This window comes from Ursus maritimus, unplaced genomic scaffold (genome assembly GCF_017311325.1).
Source record: "Ursus maritimus isolate PB19 unplaced genomic scaffold, ASM1731132v1 scaffold_2, whole genome shotgun sequence".
Taxonomy (NCBI): Eukaryota; Metazoa; Chordata; class Mammalia; order Carnivora; family Ursidae; genus Ursus; species Ursus maritimus.
Window position 1 is genome coordinate 71,320,048 of NW_024424452.1, and position 26,812 is coordinate 71,346,859.

The 26,812-nt window shown below is 57.9% G+C and overlaps 1 protein-coding gene across 1 annotated transcript in view; it reads left to right on the forward strand.

The window, feature by feature from the left end:
- Positions 1-23,838, forward strand: part of LOC103667285 (calpain-8) — a 39,285-nt gene extending 15,447 nt beyond the window's left edge. Inside the window, 18 exon segments of the mRNA XM_008695408.2 lie at positions 227-395; positions 1,206-1,295; positions 2,733-2,818; positions 4,768-4,842; positions 5,346-5,506; positions 7,844-8,019; positions 10,568-10,579; positions 11,897-11,939; positions 11,942-12,053; positions 13,031-13,067; positions 16,442-16,510; positions 18,554-18,611; positions 19,553-19,617; positions 21,186-21,254; positions 21,605-21,693; positions 22,008-22,138; positions 22,896-22,950; positions 23,673-23,838. Coding sequence (XP_008693630.2) covers positions 227-395; positions 1,206-1,295; positions 2,733-2,818; positions 4,768-4,842; positions 5,346-5,506; positions 7,844-8,019; positions 10,568-10,579; positions 11,897-11,939; positions 11,942-12,053; positions 13,031-13,067; positions 16,442-16,510; positions 18,554-18,611; positions 19,553-19,617; positions 21,186-21,254; positions 21,605-21,693; positions 22,008-22,138; positions 22,896-22,950; positions 23,673-23,700 — 1,525 coding nt within the window. The 3' untranslated portion in view covers positions 23,701-23,838.
- Positions 23,839-26,812: the final 2,974 nt, after the last annotated feature.

The following is a 26,812-nucleotide window of genomic DNA, read 5'->3' on the forward strand; positions in this document are numbered from 1 at the left end:
ACCCTGGGAAGGCTGCACTTCGCTCCTTAAAGGGCTGGAGAGAGGGGTGGCTTGGTGGGAGGTAGCCTGAGATTGGTTCCTGCAAACTGTGGCTGGAGCTCCCCGCTGGCCTGATGTAAAATTGGCAAAGGGCCCTTTCTTACCTTCCGGTCTGCTCCGTGTCCTAGCGCCAGCCCATGTGGGCCCCTCATTGTGGGTGATGAGACTTTTCTTTCTTTCTCTACAGGCTCAACGGTTCCTATGAGGCTCTCACTGGAGGGTCTACGGTGGAGGGGTTTGAGGATCTCACGGGTGGCATCTCTGAGTTTTATGACCTGAAGAAGCCCCCGGCCTGCCTGTTTCAGATCATCCGTAAGGCCCTCCGTGCGGGGTCTCTGCTGGCTTGCTCCATTGATGTGAGTCTCTCTACTCCCCCCTGCATGGTGGGGAAGGGGCCAGAGCAGCATCTGGGGCTGAATGGGCAAGTCTGGGGACGCACTGGTCCAGACCTTATTAGTGTGTAGGAACTGGGGTGCATCGTGGGAGCCTCAGTCTGTATGTAGTACAAGGCAATGGCTCTGAGAATGGAGACCTGACCCTGGATCCCGTGTCCCACCTTCGCTGCCCCCCTCTCGTGGGGCTTTAGGAAACAGATACATGAGGGACATATTGATGGGCTTTGAGATCCCCAAGCAGAAGGGGAGTGGGTCTGCAACCCTGGTGGGTGCCCTGCCTGGGGGGCTGGCAGTCTGGGCCCCGGGGCGGTGTGGACACTGGAGCTGGTCTGTTATCACTCTCCCTGTGCTGTCCTGACCTGGTGGCCTCAGACACACGAACCACACGTCTCTGCAAAATCTCAGCCCATGTGTGTGTGCTGGGGAGATGATACGGGGCCAAGAGAGAGGGCCTGTGAAAGAGGAAGGGGGGAGACACTGGAGAAGCAGACTGGCCCAGAGCTGTTGTCCTGGATAATTGGTCTTCTTCAGGCAGCATGGGGTCACTCGGGGAGAGGAGGCGAGCCCCCAGTTTCTGGTGGCATTTGAAGCCTGTAAGCTGTGGTCTGCCCCTGGAGCCACACGGTGCCGGCCTGGAGCTGTAGGTCTGCTCAGAAGGTCCGAGGTCACTGTTGCACCTGCATCCCAGTGCCACGTAGAGTCCCCCCAGCCCTGACGGGTCAGTGTCAGGGTCAGGGTCGGCTGCTATCCGTGGACTTCATTCCCAATCAGGCCTCCAGTGCAGCCGAAGTGGGAGCAGAGGCTACCACCTGCCAGAAGCTGGTGAAGAGCCATGCCTACTCCGTCACTGGAGTCCAAGAGGTAAAAGCTGGCCGGGGAGGTGAGGGTAGCTGGTGGTGATGCTGCACGTGTCCGGGTCGCCACGGAGAGCCTCCCCCTGCTGAGGTCCCTCCCTGGCTGCCCCAGATGCTACCCCCATGTGGGTCGCTCTTGCTCACGGGCCCTTTGGACTCTTCCCCACTGGGAGATGGATCACGTGGCCTGTCTGAGCGACAGCTCCGTGGGCTCCAGCGACATGCAGGCCCCCCTCTGAGATGTGGCCGGGGGCGGGGAGGATGGTTTTGGGAAAGTTGTAGAGATTGTCCATTAGATTCTATATGTGTTCTAAAAAGCGTGTGTGCACAGGCGAAGTGGTGGAAGCCCATAGGATCCCAAAGGGAATAAAGGCAGTGGTGTCGGCTCCCTCAGGATGGGGCACAATGGCGGGAAGGAGCGGCGCTGTGCCTTCCTCTCCCAGCCAAGCAGGAAGCATGGGCTGCAGTTTTTACTGTGTCGATTTACTCTCTTCTGTCCACTTGGAGAAAGTGTTTACAGTGGCTCACAGTGAATGACGCAGACACAATCAAACCACAAAGCTGAACTACACCAGACAATCCAGGCGAAAGAAACAGCTGCCGTTGAAAAATGAGCTTTGCTCTGGGTCACCCAGTGGTCAAGGCAAAAAGGGAAATGTGATGGGAATCTCAGTTTTTGTTGTGTATTAAAACAGCACAGGTGCTTGTGTTTTGCAAACACGCTCTTTAGTGAAGTCAGTCCCCGAGGAGAGGTTGAGCATGTGTGTAAGCATGGGCCAGGGCATGACGGAGGACGCCAAGGGGAGTAGGACACCCAAGACCTAATATTCATAGTGTCTCTGAGTGTGTATGTGTATGTGTGCGTGCGAAATGTGAGCATGGGAGCTCTAGTGAGTGTTGAGCAAGTGGCTGGGGAAGGCAGTAAGTATGGGCTTCCAAGTGTGGGCTTTGCAGACATATCCTCCCTCCACCACGTCCTGATCTCGGGGGAGTACGGCCTCTGAGTCTAGGATTTCTGAGCTGTGAAAGAAAGATTGCTACAGCACCAACTCCTAGGATAGCTGGGGGGGTTCAGAGCAGTGATGGTGCGTTCCAAACGCTTAGCGCCAGGCCTCATCCAGAGCACGAGCCCGCTGAATGCTGAACCCTGTGCTCCGCGTGTTTACTGTCATTCGGTCTCGTGGATTAAGAGACCCGTCAGTCTTAACTACGAAATCGAGATGCAAGTAGAAGCCTACACAAACTTGTGTGTGAGCCAGACGCACGGTTTATTCAACTAAACTGTGAAGAACAGAGCAGTTGGCCACGTCCGGAAAACATGAGTTAAAATAAGGGTGTGGTTATTTGGGGAGATTTGGAAAGTGCGAGTCCTCTGGGGGCAGTCACGGGCGGGGGGCGCAGCGGAGCCCAGCGGCTCAGGTGCTCCCATGTGTGGACCTTGCAGGTGGATTTCCAGGGCCGTCCCGAGAAGCTGATCAGACTCCGGAACCCGTGGGGCGAAGTGGAGTGGACAGGAGCCTGGAGTGATGAGTAGGTTCTTCCTCCCTGTCCTCGCATCCCCCTGCAGAAAGGTGTCACACAGAACACAGTCCTCTCGAGACCCATGGCCGCGTGAGCATGGCCGCGCTTTCTGAGCACAGCAGTCTGTTCAGGAGGGGGAACCGCGTGGCTCCTGCTGAGGAAAAAAGGCAAAGCACACGCCACGCAGCTGGAGTCTTGGCTTGCGGTCTCTGCTGGGCGTTTGCGGGTTCGGCAGCTCCGTCTCTGGAAGGTTTGCCTGTTTCCCACCTGCCATGCCGTGGTGATCCCAAGCGGAGGCTGGACCCGCATGATCAGACGCCTCCCACTGCACAAGCCATGGTCTCTCTGACCAGCGCCAAGCCCCTCAGCGCCCAGCTTAGGAAGCGGGATCTGACCCCGGGGGCCAGCTGACGACGCGGGCCGCGGTGGGAGCTCTCGCTCATGATGGGCAGCTTGCTCTTTCCCGACAAGATCATGAAGGGCCAGACAGGCTCCCCTGGCGCAGGCCTCCCGCCACGGAGGATGCACCACTGGAAATGGGAATAAACCCGTCTTAATAGGTCCTTAACCTCACGGGAGCCTCTCTGTGTTGCCTGTACTCCACGACGGCAGGAGGGCTTTGGGAGGGGGCTTTATCACGTGTGACCACACTGCCCATCACCACGCATACCTGCGTACTTCCCTTCAGGTGTGCGCCACGGACAGACGTGGGTCCCTAGAGCCACGGATGCTGATTCCACTGCCCGAGTTTGAGCAAAATCCAAAACCTCCGCTCTGCCAGCTGCCCAGAAAGGGTGTCCTGGCCGAATGAAATTGACACTGAGTTTTGGCCATTTCAGCCAACAGCTGTTTAGCAAGCTGCCCAGAGAGTTCTGTGACCCTGTCTCCTTCCACCTGTCTCTGAGAGGCTGGGGCAGGTGCCAGGGGGAGGTGGTGGCAGGCGAGGGCCAGGCTGTGCTCCAGAAGTTGGAGACACAGCCCAGGCCGTTTCTATAGCAGCCGGTGGGGCAGGGGGACACCGCATGTCTGAGCCACACCCCTAAGTCAGCCCAATGTCCAGTTAAATTACGCAATTCAATTTTTTTTTAGTTCCAAAAACCAACTGGGAGATTTGGGTCAGATGCAGATTTTTCCAGCTTGTCCCTACTCTTTGTTTACAACAAGCACATTTTGAGATTTGAGTCTGATGGATGAACTTTTCCATGAGTTGAAGGGGTCCTGGGTGCCCTCCTGTGTGACCCCTCGGGTCCCTCGCAGCTGGGCTTTCACGGAGGGAGGGGAGGGGCTTGCGGGTTGCTGAAGGCATCCGGGGAAGGGACTTGATACTGCTTGGTTCCTTGACGCTGCACACGTATTTCAGGAGACCTAGCTTGGTAAAGGTCAGGTGGCTGGAGATGGCATTTGAATGCAGTGTTTGGGAATTGCCACAGGAAAGCCACAGCACGCGGCCTCACAGGTGACATGACTTCAGGGAAATTGCCGCCCGGCCGGGCCTGATGGCCTTTGCTGGCGGCTCGGGAAGTGGGTGGTGTCTGTGCCCAGAGAGGGTCCGGCTCTCCCAGGACTCTCATCTGACGGATGATCTGGAATGACAGCCTGCCTGTGGACGCAGCAGGGGCGCACGCCCGCTGAGCCCTCTCATGCCTCCTCTCTTGGACCCTCGGTCCTGTCATCGGGGCCTGGGAGTCGCACCCAGAAATGGAAGGCTTCCTAGGAGTGAAATTAGGGCAACATCCCAGCTACATGACTGGGGTCCATGTTGTCGGTCTGCATCCCTCCCAGGGTGTGTGCCCCTCATCTGTCTGTGCCCCCGCCACTGCCCTCGGGGGTCTGGTTCATGTCCATGTTGGCCCTTGGGGCTGTCTAGCTGCGGGACACAGCGTGCGCTGAGCACACCTTTCATGAATGATCGCCTCTGCTTCACTTTTTAAAGATTGTAATTTTATGATTTCCCCCAGGGCCCCAGAGTGGAATGACATAGACCCCAGGCAGAAGGCGGAGCTGGACAGGAAAGCGGAAGATGGCGAGTTCTGGTGAGCGTGGCGTCCCTTCTCCCCCTTTACCCTCGAGCGGGTCTGACCTCGGGGCCTGCATGTGTCCGCATTCCCGCCTCCACCCCTCTCCGCCCCCGCCTGAGGCAGAGCACCACTCCCATCTCGCCTAGTTGGCCTTAGCCCCGAGACAGGGTGACTTCCTTCAAGGGTGGGCTAGGACAGATGACAGGGACGCCCCTTGAACATGATGTGGCTTAGGGACATCTCTGCTGGGTAGAGTTAAATCGGAGAATGCCTTTGCAGGCTCTGAGGTGCCCGACTCCGGAGGCAGGGCCCATTTACCGTTCTGTCCCTCTGCCCGGTCATTGGACGTGCAAGGAGGGCTCTCTAATAAAACGGAGACGCCAACAGTAGCCAGGGACTTGGACAGTGGCCCCGGGGACATGGACAGGGTCAGAGCTGGTCCCTTGCTCTGTCCTGGGCCCGTCAGGCACACCCTCCTTTCTCCTGGACCCAGAGCCCTCTGGTCCTTCTGCCCCCAGGATGTCATTTTCGGATTTCCTGGGGCAGTTCTCTCGGCTGGAGATCTGTAACTTGTCCCCGGACTCCCTGAGCAGCGAGGAGCTGCACCAATGGGACCTGATCCTGTTCAATGGCTGCTGGACGCGGGGCTCCACTGCCGGGGGCTGTGGGAACTTCCCAGGTGAGGCGGAGGGAGGGCTGTGGGGCCCCAAGTCCCTCTGGCCTGTCCTCCCCGGGCTGTGCAATGCCTCGGCCTGCTCTCTGGCTCCTGGCGCCCCTCGAGAGCCCTGCTTCTCTCTGAGCTTGGAGGCCAGGGTGGCAGGGTGGACAGTGGCTCTGCAGCCCCCGGCTGAGGCCTGAGCTTGGCAAGCACTGCTCTGTAGCTTCTGTGTGTCTGGGGCATCCCGGGGTCTTCGGCTTTGAGATTCATACTCGGTTGCAGCCCTAGTACCTAGCACATAGGAGGTACTCCATATGTTTTGAGTGGGTCAATACTTTGTACATACAAACCAAAAAAAAAAATTTTTTTTTAAGAAAGCTGAAATTCCTATATTCCTGGGGAATCTGTATCGTCATTGTTTCGAAGGCAAAGCCCCACGGGAGCCGCTGGAGCTCCACCCCGGTGATGGTCTGGGCAACCCCTGCCTCTGCACTAACCGGTGGGGGGGTCGTCTCACTGAGGGTGGGGAGCCCCCTGTGGCTCACCGGACATCACTGATGCATCCGCGCCCAGACTCCTCTTAGGTCGAATCAGCCGAGCCACCAGGAAGAAGATACAGAAAAACTGACCCCACCTCCCTAAGGAGAAATGAAGGAAAGCAAAGCCAGCTCCCTCCACCTCTCAGCGCCCTTGCCCCCTGCCTTCCCTGCGCTGGGTCAGACTGTACGCTGTCCAGATGCAGCTCATTGCAGGGCTGTGCTCGGCGATAATAAAATCCCACGTGCGTGCAGGCTGGGTTCCGACCACCGCGTCTTCCTTCACCCCCGTCCAGCCGGAGCTGCACGCCTGGCACCTGGCAGCAGCTCGACCCAGCAGCTGTAGGGCCCCGGGAGAGTTGTTTCCCTCGGCCGGGCTCTGGTGCCTGACCCTCACGCTGCAGCGTTCGTGTCCACCGTGCAAGGCGCTGTGTAAACCGGAGGTGTTCTGTAAATGGCGTGCACTGTTTTTATGGCTTATTCTCTTTCTCCAGTTCTGTTAAGGAGTAAACAAAAAATGTAGGGATTGCCGTGATGTTGCGTTTGGGAGAAATTAAAATATGCTCGTCATTAGCGAGCGCTTAGAAAATGGGTAGGAAGTTTGCACAGGTCTCTTTGGGAGCGCGGAGCTGTGGGGGCGCCTGAGGTCTCTGCACAGAATCCCCCTCGTGACCCCATTGGCACGGCCACCTAGCAGTCAGGAAGGGACCGATTGTGCCTGCCCTTTGGTAATGATATCCGAGTGCGGAATACCAGAGCTGCCTCTGTCTCCCCATGAAACTGCAGAGATTTGGCCTTAAAATCTCCGCATTTGTGCCCGAAATAAGCCATCTGGACGTGGGGATTCTGGGGGAGGTAGGATTGAATAGGTAACATTCTTGGTAATAGTCTGTGGCTTTGGTCACCTGTGTGTGCCTTGTTATTGAGTTGGACCCTCATTTAGGGGATGTGAGGACCCCCCAGGCCTGCCCCCCCCGCCCCAGGGCACATCATTATTAAAGTTGTTGAGGCCCTAGTGCGTGGATGCCCATCAGGCCTGTTGTCTTCAGTTATGCTCTGCTGCCCGACTGTCAGCGCTGTGTGCCCTCTGACAACCCATTTGACCTCTCTGTGCCTTGGCTTGTGTAGTCACTGTTTTGAGAGAATTTTAAAAAGTCATCTTTGAAGGGAAGCAGTCTTTTAGAATGCCCGCAGGTGGTGTGGCTCATATGTTTTTTAATTGCCCATCATTATCCCTCATGCATATTCAGTGACTTGTGAGAGCTGGGATCTCAACACTGCAGCCATCTGGATGAGGGACAGAGGGTCAGCCCCCAGGGCAGGGGGGACAGACGCCCACCAGATGGGTTGTCTCTGTAGTCTGTGAGCAGAGGCCTCCTGGGATGTGACTCCCCCCACACCCCGAGATCTCCCTCTCGGAGGTGGGCTCTTCTTCACGGGCCAGGAGCTGAGAACTGGGGCCGTGAACCGTTTTCCCCAGAAGACTTGGGGGTCACTTGTGAGCATCCCAGGGAAGCCCTGGGCCATCAGCCCTCGAGGAGTCCCCGTCGAGCGTGTCTGGGTCTCTGGTTGATCAGACGGACCTGTGCAAAGTTTCCGGATGCCACGGGATGTGTCTGCTGGTGTGTGGGAGGGGAAGGGGGGGAAGGAGGGCATGCTCGCCATCCTGTAAAGAAAACTCGCCGAGGCCCGCTTACCGGCAGCTGCGTGTTCTCTGGGGTGACCAAGGCTCTTCCCTTGTATTCTTCCTTGCCTCCTCATCCCCCACGGGGGAAGCCATGGTCTCCTGGCGACCTCCCGGCGACCTCCTGGCGACCTCCAGCCACTTACTGGACCAATCCCCAGTTCAAAATCCATCTGGATGAGGTGGACGACAGCCAGGAGGGGGGCGTCGGCGAACCCTGCTGCACAGTGCTGCTGGGTCTGATGCAGAAGAATCGTCGGCGCCTCAAGAGGATAGGACAGGGCACGCTCAGCATCGGCTATGCCGTCTACAAGGTACTTGGAGCCGGGTCACCCTTTATTACACACTGGATGTCTTCGGTTGGACTGTGTTGACAGGGAATCCGGGAGCATCTTTCCTATCACTTGAATGGTCCTCATCAAGCACTCTTCTTGCCCCCCGAGTGCCTCTCCCAATGGCCTTCCTGGGGCCTGAATTCCACCATTAGAGATTCATTCCTATGGCTTACATAGGATGTTGTTAACATTCGGATGAGTAATTCATTAAACTTTGCCTGTCATCGAGCGCGCAGGGTTACTGCAGTCTTTAGACTTTCCAAGTCTAGGCTTCTCAGGGGACAGGAGCCAAGAACGGGGGGCACGAGGCATTTGAAAGGGGAAGGGAGGCTGGATATGGAAGCTAGAGAGACTCCTTTCCTCCCACGCTGGGCGACCTTGAGGCTCCTCTTGGGACACACAGGCAGGCATGGCTGGAGTGGAGGGAGCCACATGGCCACCTTCGGCCTGGCAGCCTCTGGGTTGGGGATCACAGCTCCATCCCAGGCTGTGGTGCATGGAGGTAACGACCCCTCGACCACTCCATGGCCTCACAGATGCGGTGAAGCCAGGCCTTTGGGGTTTGACAAGCCCAGCCAGGAACAAATCGCAATCTACTTCTCATAAGACTCCTTGTAACAAATTCCGGAGGGATGCGTGGGGGCTGTTTTTATGTCATTTTGTGAAGAATGAATTTCTTGAGAAAAAGACAATTTTTTTAAAAAGATTTTATTTATTTATTTGACAGAGATAGAGACAGCCAGTGAGAGAGGGAACACAAGCAGGGGGAGTGGGAGAGGAAGAAGCAGGCTCATAGCAGAGGAGCCTGATGTGGGGCTCAATCCCACAACGCCGGGATCACGCCCTGAGCTGAAGGCAGACGCTTAACCGCTGTGCCACCCAGGCACCCCAGAGAAAAAGACAATTCTAATCAGGAAGAACAAGAGCGGCTGGAGGCCCAACACCTCCGTATAAACTCACGTGTGAGAAAGAAGTGTTGTGATGAGAAACCAGTTGCCAAGCTCACGCCACCTCCGGCTCCTTTCCTCCCGTCTCTTGGAACTTAGGGCTTTGAGTTCAGAGTGTGGTACGCGTGTCTCACGGGGGAAGAATGCTCACGGAATCATAATCCCGGCTTGATGGCGGAACAAACGAATTTCAAATAAATAACCCCAGTTCTCACCGAGCTTGGCCCTCCCGCCCTGCCTAGAGCGTGGAAGCACCAGACCAGACCCTGCTCGCGGGGACGAAGCCCGGGAGGGCGCCCAGCGTGGTTCGGGAGTGTCTGCCCAGCTCCCGGTGCTGTGCTGTACGGGGACGCACACGGTTGCTCCTGGCGCTGTTGAGAAACAACCTTCAACTGAGTGAACGTGAAAGCTCTCACTGGCTCGGTGCAGGGACGTGTGAACCGGGCAGCATCCCATTTAGCAAGGGGGGAGCTCCTTCATTCTGTGCAGGACTGCTGCAGTCTCGAGGGCTGGGATAGCGAGGAGTGGGTTGGTCCAGGCAAGGTCACCTTCCTTCGGGGGACAGCAGGGGTCTGTCAGGTCACCTCACTGGTGTGGCCCCCATGATGACAGATGAGCTGGGTTGTTTCCACTACTGGGAAGTGTGTGGTTAGGTATCCAGCCTCACTGGTTGTGGGGGGCACCTGGGGTTGTGGGGACACCTGGGATCATGAGGGGTACCTGGGGTCATGGGGGGGAATCTGGGCCTGTAGGGGGCACCTGGGGTCATAGGGAGCACCTGGGGTTGTGGGGAGCAGCCGGGGTTGTTGGGGACACCTGGGGTCATAAGGGGCACCTGGGTTTGTAGGGGAGCACCTGGGGTCGTAGGGGTCATCTAGGATCATGGGGAGCCCCTAGAGTTGTAGGGGGCACCTGGGTTTGTAGGGGGGCACCTGGGGCTGCAGGGGGCACGTGGGGTCATGGGGGACACCTGGGGTCATAGGAGACACCTGGGGTCGTAGGAGACACCTGGGGTCATAGGGGCACTTGGGATCGTGGGGGCACCTGGGATTGTAGGGGGTACCATTCTGTGATCCCCGTAACTGACCCCTAAGGCTTTGGGTGTTTGAAATCCGGAGACCTGTGTAGGTTGAAAGCCTTTCACCAACTGGGGAGTAGCCCTGATGCCCCGGAGGCTGAAGAGCCCTGCATGTCTGTCCTGCTCCCTGTCCCCCATCATCTTGCTGTGACAACAGGCTCAGGCTGGGCAGGCCTGTCACCTGGGGTCAGGATCCTGCATTTCCTTCCACTGGCCTCACTGCTCCAGGTTTGGGTGCAGGTGTGCAGGTCTGTGAGATGTTAGCTCTCATCAAGCCCCCCGGGAATGTGGGGTCCTGAAAACACAACCAGAAAATAAAGTCAAAGGCCAGCCCCTTTTCCTCTTCAGACTTCTAGGGTGCAGTGGTCTCAGACGGCCTGGAAGTTCACCCAGGACGTTCCAGGGTCAGAAGGCACTGTCTGCACGATGTGGGGAGGGTCGCAGGGCACAGAGGGCGGGCCTCACCATCGTGGGTGACCCGCTCTTTCCTTCTGCTCCGCAGGTCCCCAAAGAGGTACGTGAGCGCTGGCCAAGGCGTCCTTCCTTCAGGAAGATGTGGCTTGGCGGCCTTCAAGCCCGGGCACGCCACAGCGGTTGCTTCTTTGGAGGGAAGCTGGTTCTGCCACACGATCCTGTGAGCTGGTGACCCCGGCAGGTGGCAGAGATAATGCTGGTCCCACCCCACTGGCCCTCCCCCCCCCAGGAGGGGACAGTGGTGACCTTGGCCCCTGTGTGCCTGGTGGTCTGATGGGAACCAGGCGGTTACGGCACGCCCCTGGCTCCTCGATCTAGTGACAGGAATAAATGCCCTGGTCTCCGGTAAGAAAAGGAAGCACTGGCTTTATCAGTTTGGCTCCTGGGCTCTTCCTGTGTCTCCCCGGTGACACACCATCGTGTCATACTTAACATGCTCCCTGGCTGCCCCTATGCTTGGCTGGTTGAGGGGAGAGCCCCCGACAGACAGCGCCTCCAGTGGGGGCTTGGCCCGTCTCGCACAAAGTCAGGCCTCGTGATCGCACAGCAGACCTGTGATCCAAAGAGGGGCTGGTGACCGTGAATGGACGCCGTCCCCTCTGGGGTGGGCGTTCCATGTCACACAGAAGTCACGGTCCTGCGGCTTCTCAGCACTGGCCCTCTGACACAGGCGTCTTGAGGAAGATGGGTCGTAAAGACGCAGTGCCACGGGCGGCTTAATCACCGTAATGACAGCCTGGGCACCCTGCTGTCTCCAGTTAGCGTGCACCACACACCAACCCCTCCCACCACCAAACAGAGGGGTCACGGGGTGCGTCCTTCCTCCACGGAGAGCCAGGAGCCTGGGGAGCCTCCCAGCCTGACTGCCCCTCTGCTTGCAAAACGGTTTCCCAGAGGCAGAGGCAAGCGGGCCCTTCTGGCTGCTTTTGCTTAAGAGCAGGTTTTCAGCTCCCCACCCCCAGCCACGGGCCTGAGCTGGGGGCTCAGGGCCGCCCAGTTGCAGCCACAGAGAAGTGTCTATGGGATTGATAGTGGGGGGTTCCTAAGGACAGAACCCCAGCGAGGAGTGCAGTGTGCACCCGAGACCCTGCTCCGCGCCCCTTTGCTTAACCGGGGAGGGGGCAAGGAGTCGACCACCGTGGCATCAACAGAGTCAGTGCCTCACATGGGGCCTGGCACTGAAAGTGCCCAAATACACCTGCTGGTGGACACGGGCATTTCCTCAGCAGAACCCGAGGCTTCCTGGTTCCTAGCCCGGTGTTCAAAATCATCCATCTCCAAATCAGAGTGTAAGACCACACTTTCGAGCTGCCGTCTTCCAGTTCCGAGGGACCTGACCCTGCCCTGCTTTGTGCAGCTGGAGAGCCACACGGACGCGCCCCTTGGCCAGAACTTCTTCCTGGGCCTCCAGCACACTCCAGTGCCCACGCCAGCCTGCGGGAGCCATCCACCTTCGAGCCCTTCCAGGATGGAGACTTCTGCCTCAGGCTGTTCTCATGGAAGGTCAAGGCCCTGTGCGTATCCTGGCCCTCTGCGGTACCACGTGGGCTCAGTGCCTGGGTGGGGGCTCGCGTGTCCTGGCGGGTGCTGGGCTCCTGGCTCACAGCCTCCGGGGCCCAGACAGAATCTGTAAAAGTCCCGGTTCCCACGGGTCCTTCACTCGGTGTCCCCTTCCTGCCCTTGTGGGTCTAGGGGACACCAGGCTGTTTGCTTCAAACAGGTCAAGGCTGGGCAGTTTTCCTCCAGCGAGGACGGTCCCTGGGCCCAGCGAGTGGGATCCAGAGGGAGCACTGCTTCCCCCCCCCACACCCATGCACACGCACTACATACACGCACACATGCATGCACTCACATGCACACACGGCACACACACCCATGCTCACACACCGTATACACGCACACATGCATGCACTCACGTGCACACACGGCACACACACCCATGCACATGTACCACACAATGCACGCCACACACCGTACACATGGCACATAGCACACACATGCATGCACACGCCCCACATGTGTGCACATGCCCCACACCTACATGCATACAGCACACACACAGCACACACACACATTACACCACATACCGTGTACGTGTTTGCATGCATACACGGCCTGTGGGCTTGCTGGCTTATTGTTCAGAGGCAGCGTCTGTAGGGATTCACAGAGCTGGGTCCCCCAGGGAGGGGAGAGTGACCGGTTGGAGAGACAATCCCCCACGAGCGGGCCACCAGGTGAACATTTCAGGTTTCATGAAGGGCCTCTGAGCTGGGCAGCTCTTGTCTGGTCACAGACCCCGGGGTGGGGGGGATTGGGGGCTGAAGGGAGGGATGTGGGTCAGGAGTCAGTCCATATGGTTTGGTGCTCGTAGGGACTGAGGGTCTTGGGTGGGAAGCCAATGCTTCAGAAAAGTAAAATGCTTTCTGAGAGAACCTGGTCAGCTGTGCTGTTGACTCATTGCATTTGTCTTTCTCCTTTCTTTGTGTTCCAGGGAGATGGGGGCTGTGGTGGCTGGAAACCCACACGAGGTACGCAATCTTTCAGAACACACTCTGGCACTGGGGCAGAGCAGGCATTCGGGGTTTCTTGTTGATTCGTAGAAGTTCTTTACATATTAAGGATGATCATCTTTTGTTCTTCAGGGCCACAACATTTTCTAGGCTCTGGCCCTTCCTGACAAAGATGAGACAGCAGCAGGGGGACCCTGGCTTGGTGGCTCATCCCTACCCCTGGGGGCCAGGCTGTCTGTCCCCCGCATCTGTTGTCAGGACCCTCAGACAGAACGCGCCTGTGTGCTTGAGCAGTTCTGGGCAGGACAGAGAAGGCCTGGGGAGGGAGGGTTTAGCCCCTGCTCTCAGACCTGTAGGCTTTTGGGGACAGATGGCGGAGGGGCATGAAACCGATGAAGGAAAGCTCATCCAGAAATGCCGGAGATGGGCTCACGCTGCGTGCCAGGGGTCTGGGGGTGCTGGAGCCAGCACCCAGTCTGGGGGCCTCATGGAGGGGCGAGGTCAGGGCAGAGGCTGCAGGGGGAAATGCACCGGTTTTGCGTGTGGTTCACCCACCCCCTGTCCTCAGCCCACTGTCCTTTTTCTCTGGTGGCTCCCATGGAGGCTGCCCATGGGGGGCCTGCTCCGTGAGGGGTCGGGTCGCGGGGCCACCCTGTCTGCGCCAGTGGGCGCTTGGGGTGAGCAGCACTGTCTTCATGGGGCTCCGCCACCCGTCTGCCCCGTTGCTGTGTGCTGGGGTCTGGCTGAGCAGGGCAGAGAGAGGCACCTGGTGGGTTTGTACACTCCTGTTCCTGCAGGTGCGAGAAGCCCTGGGGTTCATTTGTTCGTTCATTCGTTCATTCATTCATTCAGCGTTATTTTATGTTTTTATTTTAATGCCAGTAGAGTTCACATGCAGTGTTCTCTTAGCTTCAGCTTAGCTCTGGGGCTTACTTCATGAGCTCATTAGACAGAATCGCCCATCTCCACTGTCCGAGTGGTGTATTCGTGCCAGACCTTTGACAGCTGGTGCCCAGCAGCGCCCCTGCCCCGGGTCAGCGTGACACCTGGCACCAGGCGCTTTCCGGCCTGGCAGCTCCTGGTGATGGAGCTGCCCCACCCCCATCCTGCTGGGGGTAGAGGCCCAGCCTCCTCGTGGACTCCTCTCTCACAGCAGCCTCAACTGCTGCCGTCCCAGGGGGTCAGAAAGGCCCGTGTGCCCGAGTGGAGGGCGTGGATCTGAGCCTGCAATTCGGGTGGTAGGAGCTATCCTTCCGCTCCTTTTTGATTTCTGTTAAATCAACAGAAGGCTGGCTCAGGCCTCCACGGCACCAGGTTGGCAGGAGTTCAAGCCCAGTCATTGTGGGGGCTCCCATCTCCCCCTCCCGTGGTCTAGGGGTTTCCTGAAACACCTGCTGTTTTACAGGAAGACTCTTCCTGTCGCAGTGCTTATCGTTCTCCCTTGGGACGCCCCAGTCTCAGCTCACAGCTGCTGCTCCCCAGCCACCCTGGGGCTTCTGTACAAGCTCGGGGGCTCTGACCCTTTATGAACTAGGAGCCGCCCAGCCTTCCCTCGTGAGGTCCCGCAGAGACTTGCTAGTTCCTAGGATTCCAGGGCCCCACACGTGTGTGTGCGCCCATGCACACACACACACACACACGCGGGGATTGAGTGTGCAGGGGACTCAGGACTTACAGAACACAAGCACAGCCCCTGCCATATGCCAGGCATCCAGTAAATCTCTTTAAAGGAATGAGGAAACTGTGAGGTTTCACATACGCCATCACGCAAACGTCTCTCTCGTTCCCATGATCCGTGTGCGGTGCTCCCACCTGCTGGCAGCGTGCCTGCTTCACACCTGCGCGTGCCCGCTTCCGTATCCTGGCTTCGTGGTTTTGTTGTTTGATTTGTACTTTTACACCTCCCTCCCAGGATAATAGAATCTAACCCCAGTCCGGAGTCTGTGGACGTCCCTCTGGACTTCGGCGTGTAGTGTATTGTGTGACAGGAACACCACAATGTGTTTATTCTATAAAACCTCTCGAAAGTCATGCATGTGTGATGACAAGTGTGTATCACTTTTCGTCTAAAACGTTGGGACGTGCTCTGGGATTTGCTCATCGCGTGTGTAAGCGGTAGGGAGGCATCGCCGTCCGCCTGTTGCGCACGAGGAGGCTGCCCAGGAGCTACAGGCGTGTTTGGCCCCGAGAGCGTGTGCTCTGGAAGCGCACGAGCTCGGATCCCGGCTCCAAAGCCGCCTAGCCGTGCGGTCTTGGCGTTACTTAACTGCACGATGCTGTGTGGACGGTAGTGAGCCCCACCCCACAGAACAGTCATGAGCAGTAAGTGAATTAATCCGTGAGATGCCCGGGTAGTGAGGCCGCCGTCAGCGGTGAGCATGATGACCACTCTTGTTTTTTTTTTTTTTTTAATTTTTTTTAAATTTTTTATTTATGTGACAGAGAGACAGCCAGCGAGAGAGGGAACACAGCAGGGAGTGGGAGAGGAAGAAGCAGGCTCCCAGCGGAGGAGCCCGATGTGGGGCTCGATCCCGGAACGCCGGGATCACGCCCTGAGCCGAAGGCAGACGCTTTAACGACTGCGCTACCCAGGCGCCCCTGACGACCGCTCTTGTTACTCCCGCTCGTACACGTGTCGCCAGGCCATGTCCGGCCTTTTGTGCTTCTCTGGGCGATGGTTTTAGAAAACGGACTCGGCCTTCTGGGGACTCTTGAAGCCGCCTGGGAAGTATGTGACTTCCCCATCTGTCCGCAGGGACGTTGGGGGTGGGGCCTTTGTCGGGCTGGGAGGTCTCTGGACAGACCTGGTCATGCAATGATTTGTGATTTTGACGGGACTTTGACACACATCAGAAGGGGCACTTGGAGCAGCCTTGTCATTTCACCACCGACTGCGAGAGGGTGCTGGGAGCCCAGGGCAGAATCCACTGCGCAGTCCCTCCCGTGTCCCAACTCCGTCTTCTGGCTCCGACTTCTCCTATGTCCACTAGTCTGTGACCCCAACTACGTTTGAATCCTGGGCAATCGATTTGAGAGTCCGAGGAACGCTAAGAAAACACACACAGACACTACCCAATGTGTTCATATGGTTTCTGGGGTTCACTGACTCCCGGAGGGTCTCGGGGGGGTGGGGCCCCCAGGCCAGATGGAGATTCTCTGCTGTCAGCACTTCTGTCCTTCTTTGAAAGCAATTCCGGGTTGAAACTGGAAATTCAGGGCTGGCGGGATCACCTCCCCGCATCAGAGAGGGAACGCCGCCCCGCGCCCCACGGAGCCAATGCCGCCATGTGGCAGGTGTGCAGTAGGAATAGGGAGTGATGGACGTGAAATCTTCATTCTCCCAGCAACCTCCTACCCCCCGTCCACTAACTCTGCATTGTGCTTCCCGCTAGCCGCACCCCGGCGAAGTGCTCCAGGAGGACCGCCAGTTCCGGAGCCTGCTGAGAAATCTTTCAGGGAAGGTGAGTGGGGCCAACATGACCTCCCCCATGGGCAGGAGGGTGGCCAAGACCTCAGGCCACGTGGGCCTCTGTCCCCTGGCATCTCTGTGGGCATGAAGGGCGAGGGGCCCCAGCCTCTCTCCTCGGCCTCCTCCTGTCTTAGCTCTGGTCTCTCCCTGCGCTGCGGGGACAGTGATGGTCTCGAGGCCACGTCTCTTGTCGCCTTGACAGACTCTTGAGAAAATAGGAAATCCAGAAGCAGGGTAGCAAGACGTCTCTAAATCAATAGGCTTCTGAGGTGGGTGAAGTTGGCTCACTTACCCTGGCTACCGCCCGCCTGCCCTCAGCGCTCAGCCCCGGAATTCACGCCGGGGCCTGTGCCAGTGGCCCCCCTGCCCCTTTCCATCCCATGCTGTGTGCGGACTTGGTTTTATCACAGTTCCAGGCCCGTGGGTGCAAACATCAGAGCAGACTCAGGACTCCACACGGCCCCATAAGTACAGTGCATGGGCTGCTCTCTGAAGGCTACTGAGGTGCACCCCAGGGCCTTGGCTGGTGTCTCGGCTCTGGCTGTGGCACCAAGCACGGTGGACGGGGCTGTAAACAACAGACACTGATTTCTCCCAGATCCAGGGGCTGGATGCGCAAGGTCCGGTGCAGGGGGCTGGGTTCTGGGCGGAGCCCCCTTCCTGGCTGCCGGTGGCCTCCCCCTGTGCTCTCCTGGTGGAGAGAGGGGCTAGGGGGCTCTGGGCCCCTTCGCAAGGGCACTGATCCCACCGCGGGGGTCCACCCTCCCTCCGGGCCTGGTCACCTCCTTCAGGCGCCCCCCCCCCGACCATCACACTGGGCTCAGACTCCCACACAGGGATTTGGGGGACACACTTGTTCAGTCCTTAACAGAAGGTGAGAAACAATACTGTCCGCCCCCAGGGCAGCTCAGGGCGGAGAATGGAATAGAAGAAACTAATGTCAGAATCCTTTGCAGGAAATGAAACTGCACACAGAGTTCCTTCGGCTGCTCAGGAAACTCTTGCAGAAATGAGTCCATTTCTGTTTTATTTGGATGGTCAAACCAGTATTTTTACTAACGAGCCTTTTGCCTTAGCTGCCAAGGGTCATGTTTTTTTGAGAACATCAAGAACAAGGAGCAAACAGCTGTCTTTGTGTCTGTCATCAGGCACCTGTCTTCCCTCCCCTGCCGTGTGGGGCCATCAGTCACTGTCCCCGCTGTGTCGTTGAGTGGCCGGCCACATGTGGCCTCCAGAAGGCAGGCCGAGGTCTGAACCCAGACTCTTTCCTGCAGGCAGGGGGGTGGCATTCTTGGCCCAGAGGGTCCTGGGGTCTTTGTCCGGGCACCTGGGTGACTCTGCGGAGCCCTCCCCATGTTGTATCCAGGAGCCATGCCAGGGCCTAGGCTGTGAGGCCACCGGTACGAACGATGAACCCGAGGGTCACGGGAGGCTCTGCAGCTGATGTCACACAGTCACTTGGAACCAGCCCCCAGCCCCAAGCCCTTCTCTGCACCTCATGTGTCCTGCCCAAGGCCTGTCCCCATCTGAGAGTTAAAGGGCCAACCTTCCCTCTGGTGCACTCAGAAAATCTTTCCCTGATACTTCTGCACCCAGTCTGGGGGGTCTTCTGCATGAGATGCTGCGGGGGGAGTGGGTGCTTTGGGTGAGACTGTGTTAGGTTTCCAATCCCAGCTCTGCCACTTGGCGGCTGTGAATCCACAGGGATCACATCACGTGGGATGACGCATTACATCGCGTCTGTGTATGGTGTTCACAAGTCTACCAAACCACAGGTACTCACTCCACGACGGAGGCCTCGTGGTTCTGAGAATGTGAGCCCACTCGGGGGTGGGCGCGTGGCCCGTCGCTGCCAGCTCCTGATCCCGCCCCTCGCCACGCTCCCGCCAGGCTGTGGTGGACCCCAGAGAAGCTGAGAACTAGAGTTTCTAAAGATGCCCCTGGGCCCTTGGACCTGCTCTCTGGTCCACATCAACCTCTCACCTGGAAACTTGTCAGGACCTGGCGTGACTCACATTCGGGTTCCTCTTTCCAGGATGCTGAGATCAGTGCCCATGAACTCAGGACAGTTCTGAATGAGGCGTTTTCCAAAGGCAAGTTCTTCCTTGGAGCTTTCCAGAAAGTTCATGGGAGGCTAAGGGTGGGGGGTGGAGACCTAGGGAGGGGCGGGGGGAGGGTCAGGGAGAGGGATGGGGGTGGGAACTGGGTTGGGGACTGGGATGGGGACAGGGAAGGGGACGGGGGTGGGGACGGGGACAGGGAAGGGGATGGGGATGGGCACAAGGGTGGGGATGGGCTACCTGAGGCTTCCTGCTGTTGCAGCGAGGGCCAGGACTGGGCTGAGATGTGGGACACAGAGGAGAAGGCCCAGTGAGAGCCCTCGGGCCCTCGAGAGACAGACTGGAGCTGAGCAGGGCACAGGCCCTGGCCCGATGGTCTCCACTCTCTGCTCCAGTCCTGGCTTCTGCTGAGAAGGGGTGAGAGACAAGGGGACGGCTGCCGGGTCTTTGGCTTCCAGGTGCAGACCAGGTGAGGTGGAGGCCAGGGAGGCAGCTCCAAGCAGGTGCCTGCAGGTGAGCGAGTAATGTGTCACAGCTGTCCTTGGAGCACCTGCCTTTAGACCCTGGCTCTGCCCCTGCTGGTTCAGAGGTCTTGCGCAAATTATTCAATCTCTCTGGGCCTCCGTGTCCTCATCTACAAAATGGGAATGCTGATAGTCCCGACCACGTGTGGTTATTCTGAGGACGAGGTGTGCGGGCTTGCCCATACAGAGCTAGCTGTCCTGCTAGGAGTGTATTGTGTACCAAGTGCTGTGCTAAGATTTCATATTATCCTGTTTTATCCCCAACCGGCCTTTGGGGCAACTATTCTCACTGATGGAGGAAGGAACCAGAGCTCAGAGGTTAGCTTGCAGCAGCCCTGGGACTGGTGACCCGTGGGGCCAGAGTCCAGGCCGAGCACCTGCCGCTGGGAGGTTCTCTTCCTGCCTTCCAAAGAACCCGATTCCCACCTCCTTTTCCGTTTGAATGTTTAGAAACAGATGTAAAATTCTGTGGATTCGACGTCAACACTTGTAGGGAGATGATAAGCTTGATGGATGTATCCTTTATGTGTTGCAGTATTTTCCTTTTTCCCTGATTTTCATGGCTCCTCGACCTTTCCCGTGAGAGGGGAGGGAGGGGACGGGCAGGGGCACCCGCGGTGGTGGAGCGCGTGGAAGGTGGAGCGCATGGCTGTGCTGCCCGCACGGTAGGGAAAACCGCGTCACCTCATTTCGCTCCTCGGGAAGCTCACGGTTCTCTCCCTCGCACGGTGAGAAGGCTGAGGTGCTCCATGTTTCAGTGACTGTTTCAAACCCATTAGTCCAGAGACAGCAAACGCAGGGCACCTGAGCCTTTCTCCTGTTAATCCCGCCTCGCTCCCGCTAGGCTCCCCTCCCTCTCCCCCCCACCCAGTCCTCTCCTCCCCCCTTCTCCCTCCCCCTCCCATTTTCTCCCCTCCCCCTTCTCACCTCTCCCTTTCCCTCCCCCTCCCCCCTCTTCCCTCACCCCCTTTCTTTCCCCTCCCCCTCCACACCCTCCCCTCCCACGTCTGCTCTGTCTCCTGTAGTAACGCAGCCCTCCCACAGCCATGACCACTAGTTGAATTATCACACGAGATAAAACCTATTTGTTCTCTCAGACCCAGTTTAATCCTCACTTTACACTGAAGAATGTGCAAGAGTGTTTGGAAGGAATGGGGGATGCTGGGACATTCTAGGTGGAGGGAACAGCTCAAGTAAAGGCTCAGAGGGAGAATGTCCTTGCTGGGAGTGGGGCCAGGTCACGGTTGTCCATGGTGTGCATGGTGAAGGCGATTTCTTTGAAACATGGAGGCTTGGAGGGTTCTCTTCAGTGTAAGAATGAGGCCTGATGACCTCAGGGCGGGAGGCATGACTCTGGTTTGCACGGCAGTCGTGCAGAGGGGTTCTGCAAACCTCTCGTGTTGGACGAGGTGGGGGTGACAGTCTGCGTCACAACCTCGTGTGTCTGAAATGCACCGGTGGTTATCGATCAGCTGTGATTGCGGAGAACAGGTGCTTCAGAGCCTTAACTCCGAGAGGGTCCCCATTGTCTTGCCCAGGGCTCTGTTACCGCTGCTTGGGGGAGTGTGAGTTGGACAGAGGGAGGTCCCCAGAACCCCGGGGCTGAGCCAGCATGTCCTGGTGGGAGTGCTGAGCCCCTTCTCGGCTCGCTGACAAATGTGCACAGACCGTGCGGCTGAGTATCCTGACCCCATGGTCCTGATGACTTTTCTGTTAACATATGAATTCTCACCAAGGGGTTATTTCAGTGACCACTCACGGAAATTTCAATCTGGAGGTGCCTTTCCAGCTCTTCTGGGCCAGCCCTCTGCACAGCCAGGATGACCAGGGTGTTGGATCTCATGAATGACCCCGCTCCAAGGTCTTTGGGCTTGTGACCTCAAAGGGGGGGCCGTGGGGGTGTCTGACTCTTTCACCTTAATTTGAGTTGGTTTCCTGCCACCCTTCCCACCGTGATCCCAGGGGCCGTGCTTACTGCGCACACGGGTGGTTCACTGAGGCCGAGGCGCTCGCTGTGTCACAAGAGAACGCGGTGCACAGGCCGTGGCGTTCGGGTGCATTGGCCTTGACCACATGTGTCTAGAGCAGCGGCACGGGCACCTTGGGGCCGGCGGAACTCAGGACGCTCTGGCTGAAGATTCGGAAGGACCTGGTAACTCTTCGCTCCTCAGGGGGCGTCCTCTGGGCTCTGGTCCCTTGTCAGTTCTGTTTCTAGCTCCTCGACCCTCCCTGTCCGGCACCTCCCACCCTAGTCTGAGCAGAGTCTAAAATGCTCAAACCTAGCACAAAACCAAACTCATAGTTCAGGGGGGCTAGGAGGCGCTCATACTGAGCCCTTCATGGAGAGCCCTGCCGTTCAGCCCTGCTCTTCCCTTTGTTCTGGAAACTTCCCGCGAGGAATCAGGGAGGTTTCATCCTCTCGAGGGAGCAGTGGGTGGAAGGAGTCGCTCTGGTGGGACCTCCGACAGCTGTTTTCTACCTGGAATCTCTGTCCTGCTCTAGGACATCTACCGGGAAACTGATTCCAACCACTCGGGGACCATTGACGCCCATGACATGAGGGCGGCCCTTAGGAAGGCAGGTGAGGACACGTCCTGCAGAAAATGTCTTGGGATCCAATGTGCTCATTTTAAATAATCTGAACGGGATGGTGGCGAACGACCACCCGTGGTCACTCTCTTTTTTTGGACACCGATGTGAAGGCCTCGTGAGCGCCTTACCTATCCATGTGTTGCCGGGTCTTTTCCCCAAGGATCTTGCTGCTGCTGGGAGTGGGGAGTGGTGCTGGGCAGGAGTTTTGTGACCCCCAGCTTCTCTGCCTTTTCTGGGGTGGCCAGAGTCTCTGCATCCCATGGAGGAGGCCCGGCCATGTCAGCCCTGAGCCCGGAGCCCCATCGTGACCCAGGTTCCCTGCCGTGGGTTTCACGGTCAGCACCCAGGTGCAGCAGACCCTTGCCCTGCGGTACGCAGATGGCAGACTCAGCATCGACTTTGATGGCTTCGTGGCCTGTGTCATCAGCCTGGAGACCCTCTTCAGTGAGTCCCTCTGTCCTTCAGCCCCACCCGTTCCACTGCAGGATTGGGTGGCAGAGCCAGGCAGGCCTCCTGGGGGCGGTGGCACCAGCTGGCCACGCCCGAGGTCAGGTGCTGCCCTTTTGCGGAGACTCTGAACGCTGTTCTGACAGTTGTTATTGGTGGATGGTGCTGGTTGTCCACTGCACGTGCAGTCACTGGGCCAGGCTGAGCAAGTCCCGGGAGCGGTGCTTAAACATTTGTTAGTGTCTCTTCTGGGGTCATGTGCAGAGCCTGAGTCAGCTCCTAGGAGGGTCTGGGTCCCCCCAACAGGCAGGGCGTGTGTTCCGTCTCGGGCAGTGGGCGCTCACGAAGGTGTCCTGTTGAGGGAAAGGTCTCCTCACTCGGGATGGAGGGCGGCCCTAACGGGAAAAGGCCGGAGATGAAACTACGAGAGGGGCTCACCCACCAAGGAGGCGACTGCAGTCTGTCCACAGCTCCCTCCTTCCCCCGGCCCCCGTGGACAGAACGAAGTTCTAGAGCCTCAGAGGGTGGAGAGGGCGAGGGACCATCTCTGCTCATGGCTGCAAGTGTCCCCTGGGGCAGGGGAACGCCTGCCCCGAAACCCACGCAGGGCACTAAATCTCCATGGAGCTTTCCAGAGTCCTTGCAGCCAGGTGGGAGCTGGGGGGTCAGGGAAGGGGGCTCGTGGGGAGTCGGTGGACGGAGGCAGCTCTTTGCAGTTCCAAAGCCTAATTTCATTCCTTCTCTGTCATTCTAGAACTGTTCAGGCTGCTGGACAAGGACCAGAGCGGCACAGTCCAGCTCTCCCTGGCTAAGGTAGGTGGCTGGGGTTCTGGTGAACGGCTTGCTGATGGGACTATGATTCTGGGTCGTTATAGGTGCCAAGTGGGGCTCATTCGCGGTGACCTGTCTTACTTCCACGTGGCTACAATGCGTCTTCTCCAGCAGGCAACTGCGGGGAGAAATGGGATTGCCCCAAGGTCTTTCCAACACGTGCATCCGTTATTGTCTTGAAGATAAAGCTACGGCTACATTTCAAATCATGTTGGGATGCCAGCCCTTGCTAATTTGAATGGAAATGTGGGTGGTGGGTGCAATTTAATGACTGACTTCCAGGAGCAGATGTCTTCGATTAACGGAGAAAAGGTGATCCAACAACCAGTGGGAATGTCGGTGACCTATTTCCAGTGATGTAGGGAAGGTCTTCCTGGAGGCGCACCTGCAGGCATCCGCATGTCAGTGTGGCCCCTGACATTGAGTGTATACATATGTACACACGCACACACATACACTCGCACATGCACCACATGTGTGCACACGCACACGCCTGTTTGTGGAAGGCCGTCTTAGGTCTGAGCCTTTCCTAAGCCACCTGTCTGGAGGGCTCACGGGGTTGGGACTGATTTAAGGACTCCCAGGCGCTCACTGCAGCGTGGACACGTCACCATCATGCCACCCCGGCTAGGAGAATGTCTCAGGCGTAGTCGTGCCGGCTCCCGGGAGAGCACTGAGCTCACCGTGGGGTCCTTCTTTTGCAATGGCTGTGCTGCGTGTTGGTCTGACCTGCGTGTGGACATCGGTGATGCTCCACGCCTGCTCACCTGCTGCCTTTTTCCTCTTCTTCACAATTCCGCGAGCGAGGTTCCCTGAACGGCCGTCATCGGTTGTTCCCATCTTTCCTGCCCGTCACCGTCCCTGGAGGTCCCGGACTGTCCCACCCGCGCTGTCTGGGGGCCCGGCCTCTCTTTCAGCAGCATGTAGGCTGACCCCGGAGCCCAGTGGAGGGACCGCGGTCAAATAAATTCTGGTCCAAATGGTTCTTGCTTTTCTCTGGCAATGTGCAATGTGGGGAGGACCCTGCTTGTCATGCTTTAGGAGAGAGGTTTTGGGAAAAGACGGGCCCGGAGCTGCTGACCTGGAGACGCGGGCGGATCTCTTGGAGGAGAAGCCGCTGGTGGAGCGGCCTCTTGGGCAGCTCGGGAAGGAGCCACTCCAGTCGTTGGAGGAGGGATGTGGGTGGGCTGCTTTCTGGCCTTTTGAGGAAGGAGGAGCCGGCCTCCTTTCTGCGCTGGGGGCCCGAGAAGTCAGCGTCTGCCGAGTGGGAGGGAGATCCTTGCTGAGGGAATTCTTGCCCCACAAAGAGGGAAACGCAGTTCAGGCTGGACTCGAGGATCCTCACGGCTGGTGAGAAAGTAGATGCTGGGCTGCGTGTCCTAAGGGGCAGAGAGGGCCGAGCTGGCTCTCCCAGGCGGTCTCGGGACGGCAGGGTGATGTGCTCATCCTGCTCGGCCGGCCGGGGCAGATGCCACAGATGGGGCCTTTTTCCCACAGATCTGGAGGCGGGGCAGCCAAGATCCGGATGCGGGTGGCTGGGCTCTGGGGACAGGCCCCCTGGGTTGTGCTCCTTGCCGTGTGTGCACCTGACAGGGAGCAGGGAGGGGAGCAGGCAAGTTCTCTGGGGCTCTCACAAGGGCACAGACCCCAAGACGCCCCCCACCCCCACCCACTGGTGCTCATCGAATTCTAATTGCCTCTCGTGGGCCCCGCCTCCTACAACTGGACAGAAACCACACACAGGCCATGGCCTCCGAGGGTCCGGTCAAATGTTACTCTTCCACGTCCGGAAGTAGAGTGAGATGCATCGTTTCATAGGAGCCCGACACCCACGTAGGACAAAACAGATCTCCCAAGGCCCAGAGGGGCCGAGGCACAGGCCCAAGGCCTAACCCACTGAGCCAGCCCATGCCCCGCAGAGAAGTCTCATGAGTTAAAAAGGAATCTCTGCTGAGAGCTCTCTTCCGGGTACAGGTTCTCTATATAGACGCCTTTTTAGGGCTGTGTAGGGGGGAGTCCTTTGGGCCTTGATTGTTTTCATCTTTAAATAACCTGCATTTCACTGCTGCTTGTCTTGGGTGGGTGGTCCCTACAGAGAGATTGACACAGAGGGTTCCAGAGGCTCAGGGACACTCTTGTGTGCACAGAGGGCCTCCCCAGTGGGCACAGGGACCCCTGTTTGGCCCTGGGCTACTCCACACTCCTCCTGGTGACCCGGAGTGGCGTTCCCTCACCATCCCAGGCAGCGGGCAGTTCACGCAGAAATTCAGTCTGTAAATGTGTCTTGCACATCGACAATGCGTCAGGCTCAGTCCTTGCCCTGGGAATTGCAGGGCTGTGTGCAAACAGGAGTAAGACAAGTCTGTCCAATGGGGGACACAGACTCATACATGAGTAACGACAACTGGAAATGACATCAGGGCTCGTGCGGCAGAAAGTCAGGCCACAAGCGGAGGGAGTGGCTTTGTGCGGGACGGGGAGCGGCTTCCTGCCGGATGGCTAGGTATTCAATGCCTGGAGCTTCATTACTCCATCCAGTAAATATTTACTGAGCATCGGCTGCAACCTGGGCATTATGTGGGCACCGAGTAACGAGAGGGAAAGATGTCCCGGACACAAGGAATGGCATGAGAGGAAGCAAGAGCCCAGGAAAAAGAGGCCTGGCCTCTTCTGGAAGGTTCTGTCACCGCAGCCCCAAAGGACACCTTGGCTTATTCCTATCTTCCCTGCCGTGATTCTGCTGCCACGACTCTTCTGTTCTATGCCAGAGGGAGAGCTTTCAGACTCCTCTCCGGACGAGGCACCATCCTGGGCCTCCTGACGCTCAGGTTGTCGGTGGTGTCTTCTCCCTCCATTCCCTGGGCTGGAGGGACCTGCGGAGCCCACTGGGCAGCCGTGAACACCCTGACGTGCAGCCAGCTGTGGCCTCTGCAGCTGTGTCCTCACTAGCCAGAGAGAAGAAGGGGCCCCGGGGAGGGTCCTTGATGGTGATCATCTCTGGGTGAGGCCAGAGGTGCCCCCCTGGAGCGGAAAAGCACCCCGGAGACACAGCTGAAAAAGCTCACGACGGCTTCCCACTTGTACCTGTATTCTCGAAACATCCGCTGCTAATTAATTTCTGAATTGCACAACAGTGCCCTCCTGGTTACATAGGGGAAGCGCTAGCAGCCATAAAGGGGCTGCTCTCTATTGCACACGTGATTCTAAGAGGTGCTCCTCCAGAAATGGGGGAGAGGAGGGAGATGGAGACGGAGAAGGGACTCCCGGCGGGCAGACCCTGCTGGTCTCCGGGCTGCCTGCCATCCGAGGGCTCCGCAAGCCCTCCACGGAGCTCAGGCAGGAACAGCGTCCTTGAGAACCCTGCCACCTGTGTCAACACCAACGCGGAAATGTAAGGAGTAACACACAGACGTAATCACAGCCTGACACCGTGGTGGGGGGACTCACAGGCCCCCGCCACATGGCATGTCTCTAAGTCCCAGTTTGCACTGTGGGGTTAAAGCAGAGACTCTAGTTTCTTCCTTGCTGTCTGTTTCATTGTGTTTTTACAGATACGTGGACTTTTTACCTTTTTGTTTTCTCTTTGGTATTTGTATGAGGTGGGATAGCCCGTGCAAACAGGTGGCTTTCATACCATGTTGGAATATCTGGGTCACCAAACGTCTGTGAAGCTTGTTGAGCATAACCGAGCACCTATTATGGGAAGCATGTTACGCAGTAGTCGGGCTGCAAACACGCGTGAAATACGATCCCTGTCCTCGGGTGTGTCCCTACCGTCTCAGGAGAGAGACGGCGGTGAAGACATGAGGCTTCACCATGGAGCAAGAGGCAAAGATGGAG